This window comes from Cariama cristata, unplaced genomic scaffold (genome assembly GCF_000690535.1).
Source record: "Cariama cristata isolate BGI_N322 unplaced genomic scaffold, ASM69053v1 scaffold7532, whole genome shotgun sequence".
Classification (NCBI taxonomy): Eukaryota; Metazoa; Chordata; class Aves; order Cariamiformes; family Cariamidae; genus Cariama; species Cariama cristata.
Window position 1 is genome coordinate 100,607 of NW_009602034.1, and position 6,000 is coordinate 106,606.

At 34.2% G+C, this 6,000-nt stretch overlaps 1 protein-coding gene across 1 annotated transcript in view; it reads right to left on the minus strand.

Annotated features, from left to right (window-relative positions):
- LOC104157275 (diphthine--ammonia ligase-like) overlaps positions 1–5,980 on the minus strand; it is a gene marked incomplete at both ends in the record, with an annotated part of 105,882 nt that extends 99,902 nt beyond the window's left edge. The window contains one exon of the mRNA XM_009694558.1: positions 5,912–5,980. Within this exon, the coding sequence (XP_009692860.1) occupies positions 5,912–5,980 (69 nt within the window). The remainder of the gene's footprint in view (positions 1–5,911) is intronic.
- Positions 5,981–6,000: the final 20 nt, after the last annotated feature.

Below are 6,000 nucleotides of genomic sequence, written 5' to 3' on the forward strand. Positions count from 1 at the left end.
GAACTTGAAAGTTTTCATAAAATCAAAGACCACATTTTAAATTTAAGATTCAGTTAGTTAAACAAAAGGCCTGAATCCTCTTCAGCCTTTATTTTGGAGAAAAGTATAAATGCTCCGAGAAAATAATACCTTGGTAATGCTCCATGTGACCATTTAGTTGTCTGGTGGTGTAAAATCTAAATCTCTTTTGGAATATATATTAAATCACTTTTCAATGTCTTGTTATGAGAGGTATTTTTCATTTTTAATTCCACATTTTCTTTTAAAGAAAAGTAGCCGAAGAAAACCTTTATCAAGTGCTCATAAAGAAATTACACCCCTGACATAAGAGAACTCCATCTGTCAACAATGGCAACAAGGTTTCTATAGGACAAATACATCAAGAATAATTAACGTTGATGCAACAAGAATGGACAACCTACAAAACAGTTAGTCAAAACCTTTTATTCTTCTTGTTGTAGCTTCCACTGCAAAAAAAACCTAAACAAAACTACTAAAAAAATGAAAGAGAGAAGACCAGAAAAGATTTTTCTAACTGTAATCTTTCCACATTGAATATAGAGTGACTGTTTCAAAATTGGTAGCTCTGCTTGTAAAGATTAGTGCTTAGAATAATTATTGGCAATTAACATTGCATACTCAAAAGATGTGAAATTATTTCCTATCTTTGTTGTGAGAAATCCTCATTTTCAATGTCACTGGTTTCAAGATCATTCTTGACATCAATTATACAAGGTGCTAAAGGATTTTCAGTTCCCACTAATGTCAACAGGAACTGAGGATATTCAGCAGCTCATAGAGCAGATTCTTAATATTCATTTAACAAAGTCAGTAACATTTTTAAAATGTCATCAATGACATCAGAATTTTGTCTTTTAGTCATTTAGAATATTAACACTTTTTGAAGACCAATTATTTTGTTTTGCAAGTTGGATGTTACATTCATAACCATACAACAGCTTAGACTCTAATATAAATGTTGTGATTGCTAAATCTGCCCTCTAGTTCAGATGAGCCAGAAAACAGCAAATTTACAAACTACACTTAACTAAAAATGTAAGTCCAGTTCAAAATCCAAAACAAATATATGATGAAAACATGTTCTAGACTACACAAAATGAATCTTAATTCAAACACGTAATGAGACGCAAGGTATATAAACAATCAGCCCAAACACTACCTCAAGAACAGTCTATTCCTACCTTGGGAATGAAACACAAGGATTAAAGCTGACTTTCTCATTTAAATTTAGTAATTAAAAACAAAAGATATGAATTCAAGTGCTTCCTGTTTCATGTGAAGACTTTGTTCCCAGACAGAAGTTGTAACACTTAGTAAATTCTCTATAATTACAGAAATGCTCTTTACATCAAGTACTCTTCATCTTCTAAGGCAAGCATACCAATGACTAAACATTTTTTTGTTGTCTATTAGCAGAGGCAGAACAGACAAATATAACCACAATATGCATTTACTATTCTAGTAATAAATTATAAGGAGTGTATGAGCAGCCTCTGAGATTTGGCAAGTTGCCAACAAATTCTTTAGCATAAAAATCCAAGGCTCCTGGTATACAGGAAACAGTAGGACATGAGAGCAATTTAATAATTTAGCAATTATGTAGCAACCATTCATCAATAATTAATCAAGGACCTATTATTTAGAAAAAAGCAGTAATTCAAGAACTTTCCTTGCCCCAATCCCAATGTCCTGAGCCAGTAAAATTCACCACGATAAAAGTTATTGGTTGCAGATCATCATCGTACTCATAAGCTCAACCTTTTGTATGTAAAGTGAGAAAAAAAATTGCAAAACTAAATCACAGTTTTTCCCACTCAATACTACTCCATTTTTCTACTGCTATTGCAGCAAAAACACCTCACCTTTAAGTCAGTAATTATTATCATTTCTATTGTACACATAAATTAAGTAAACCAGAAGACTGAAAATTTAGGTGACAATGTACTTTGTTCCAAGGTTAAATATTTCAGTGGATGAAATCAGGGCTGGATTGTGGGTTGGTTTGTCATTTATTTTTTCAAATTAACACTGACACACCTCTTATAATGTCTCAACAAGAGATTTCTTCTAAAAAGAAAATGATTACTTCATGCTTATTTCTTGTATGTCCAAAAGACAAATTATTCTAGGCACACTATAGTAACACAAATTGATTTTGATTTTATTGGCTGTTCCTTAAGGTAAACGTTTAGTGTAAAAAGAAGTAAGTAAGTAAAGTCCTAATTCCTGATCTGTAGTATCAGAGAAGTTGAACTTTGTCAATACATGCTAAAATGAAAAGCAGGATATTCCCTACCAATCCCAAATGACTCAACATGTCATATATGTTGTGGTTCAATATCAAAGACCCTCTTATCATTAATATTGGTATTTTTCTGGGTACTGAACTTATGAAGATATAAACTGGTTTTCAACAAAATTGAAGAACACACAGATCACTAATTAAACACAACTGCAAAAATTCTTACAAACTTGCACATCACAGTAGGGAAAAATGCTGTAATGAAAAACCCTGCACCTAGCTGAATAAACAACTGTGTAAAGTAACATTAGATGTCAACAGAGAACCCAAAAGAGAAGCCCACAAGAACTGGAAAAAGCATAAATTAGCAAAACCCAACAAGAAATTTGAAATTACTGGTTAGATAATACAACACAAATCAAAGATACAAGAGTATATAGAGCTGTGGCAGTTTTCGGGCTGCGCAATGTTAAAAATTAATTTATTATGGTGTTTGCTTTGGTATGGTTAGAATATTAAATTTTATTTCTCCTCTTTATTGAAATCTCTGAACTCTTTGCTCTCACATTCTGTCTACCAGAACTTCTGATGCTGAAGACTTCATCGGTTTGCAAAAGAGTATTTTTCACATCACAAACCTAAGCATTTCTCTTCACTTTATAGTTAATGATTTGGTTTTATTAGGCCTTAGAGCCAACTAAGTATCCAGTAAAAACAATTTATTTGTACTGACTTTGACTTTCATAGCATGCGTACGCACAAGAAACAGCTACATGAACAAATAATCTGTTGTGCAGTCTCCCCTACAATGGCCTGACAACCAGTTCCAAGAAGAGTCAGAATGCCCTGCTAGTTCTACACCTTAAGTTAGGCAGTTGTTATTCTGTTTATTATTGTATCAATAAAATTTAAAACCTGCAAACATGGGTTTCGAGAAGTATTAAACCATGACAGTAAGAATTTCAGTGAAACCAAGTAAGTAACAATCACTTCACTCGAATCACCAAAAATCAGGAAGAATACGTTTAATTCCCCAAAATACCAGGTACTTTTGGATTTCTTAGTTTCTTATTTTCTTTTTAAAATGAATGATGGTGAAATCAAATGTAGAGGAATACTTCTTAAGCCTTATTTTAATTATACCCTACTAACATAATTGCAATACTTCCTGCTACAGTTTTAAAGAAAGTCAAGACTATTGATTCAACTGAGGTGAGTAGCTACCCATCTGCAGCCACACTGAAGCTGCAACCTGAATTTTGATAACAGAAGCTTTCTGTGAACACAAGGAGCGTACTTTCCTCCTTTTGGCGTATTTAACTAGTCCCACATAAATATTAATTCATCCAAATGTGACTGACCAGTATGAAACTGATATTACAGTAAAGTTGATGCTTCTGTTAAATCTGTTCCACAGTAAATGGTTCATTGGTCGATGATTACAAAGTTTTATCCTTCCTTAGATGTCACTTACTAAGATTCTAAAGAAACAGCTCTGAGAAACAGAAACATCGCTTAAGTGATCTGCAGCAACAAACAGAGAGAGTAGCACTTAAATGTTCATCATACTCTTAAACTACGTATTATTTACTCATGACTCCAAAGGATCTTCCAAACAACCTTTCTGGGAATTTATCAGTCGGTAGCCATTTCTACAGTACATGTAGAACATGACTTCACACATCAGTAAAACTGCTTTTCCACAGTAATGTTACTCTCTTGCATCATACAGCATGCCAGTGTCAGAGCAGGCCTATGTCACAAACATGGAGTGCAACGAAGACTCCAGTCTGGCACATTCACGCAGTGCAATGTCAACTTAGCAGTCAGGCTCCTGGAAGCAGTCTAACCATGGTCACAAGTGGTGAACTGAAACTTGCACACTCTTGTTCTCAGTGGCTTATTAGCTGAGCCAAACAGCCATGGTAATACAGCTTCCAATTCAAAGTTATCTCAGTGTTCAATTAGATTGTATTACCTAATCCAAAAGCTTACTGATGCTTTTCCTTTAGAAATCTCATCTATACTTTTCAGAAAGGATAAATCCACTCCCTCGTCTAACTATTCTTGGATCTTACAGATATCTCTAGATTTAGCAACTATTTACTGTTTTAAGTCTACCTTTATAATCACCCCATGAAATAAAACATCTGTTAATGACACATTATGAACAAATATTTTATATATAGTTAATGTACACTTATTTTTGTGTACTCCTACTGTATGTCTCTGCTACTGCTTTTTTACCCATACCACAAGTATTTACGAAGATAGTTATTTCCTGCTTTCCTTCCTCCCATTTTTCTGGAGAAGGAGAAAACACCTCTCCTTCCCATCCCCTGGTATTCTTGCAACCTTGCTGCAGTTGAGATGATCGAAAGGTGTAAGTGAAGCAAGACTTACAAAAAGAGATAATGAAAGAGATTTTTACATCAACTAGTTTATACAGTGCAGGGAGGGTGGGGCTAGATTTCCGGACAGATTCTCCAGTACTGAAGCAGAAGCAGCAAACTTCAAACTAAGAAAAGGCCAACAACAATCTCTTCAAGTAAGGCTATTTCAATGTTACAGACCTTTCTTCCTCTTCAGCTTTGCCAAGTACCAATTATCTATGCTCTTCTCTCCAGACATGTAAAAGACTAACAAAATGAAGTTAAACTCAAGATACAATTCGTAATTAACTCCACTATCTTTCAGCAGCAAAAGAGATTTTTAAAGTTCCTAACAAATTCTGGTTACTTTCTCTTTGGCAAGTTTGTCATGCCCTTAATTGTTCCAGAAAAACTGTTTACAAAGCAGGCTGAATAGTAACTACCCAGATTAACAACAAAAACTATTTTTAGGAGATCATTCTGCACAAATTTAGACAGCTTACACTGATAAAGTTACAGTAAGACTCTCTTAATAGCCAAACACGCAAATAATTGTGGGTTTTTAACAGGCTCAAGGACAAGGAACTGTGGTATTGGTTTTGTCACAGACAATTTATGAAAACACACTTTCAGAGCCGCTATTCTTAAATTGTACTTAGCTTGATGTTTGATGCTTCTACCTCAAAGAAGACTCATGTACAAAATCTGGTCTTTTTTCTTTTTTTCCCCCTAGTTAAGTAATTTTTCTTTAAATAAATCTATTAGCTCTGCCTACAAGCACTTTCCTGCTTTGAGGACTACATAACCTGTTGCACAGAATTAAGTACATCGTCAGGAATAAACTTCTTGTTCCATTTCTGAAAGGCCCTACTGTATGCAGTCTGACTGTGTAAAAAATGGTAGGAAACATTCAGATGGGGATACCTGTGGGGAAGTTTTGTATCATCTATGATTTTGCCACTACTATTCCTTGCTGTGAAAGTCTCTAACTTGCATGCAAGTATTTAGCTTCATGATACTGACACACAAGTCAGTGTTCCCTTAACACTGAGGTTTCTTGCCTTTAGTTTGTTTTAAATACGCTGGAACCATTTGTGAACTACCTGCCGAAAGAATGTTTTTCATATTGAAAGTGGGTATCAGAAAGATAAGCATTGGGTTAGCACCTAATTTCTGAAAGTAACTAAGTAATTTTTTATTGTTAATTTTACTGAATTTCTGCCTATGTTACTTTTTAATTGCAACTTTAGATGTAGGAGTATCCTCTAAGTTATACCTCCAGAAGATCAGGCTCCATTTGATCCAGAGTTTTTCCTAGATGCTTATCTGGATCTAAACCTGGAAAAAAAAAAAAAAAAAAAAAGA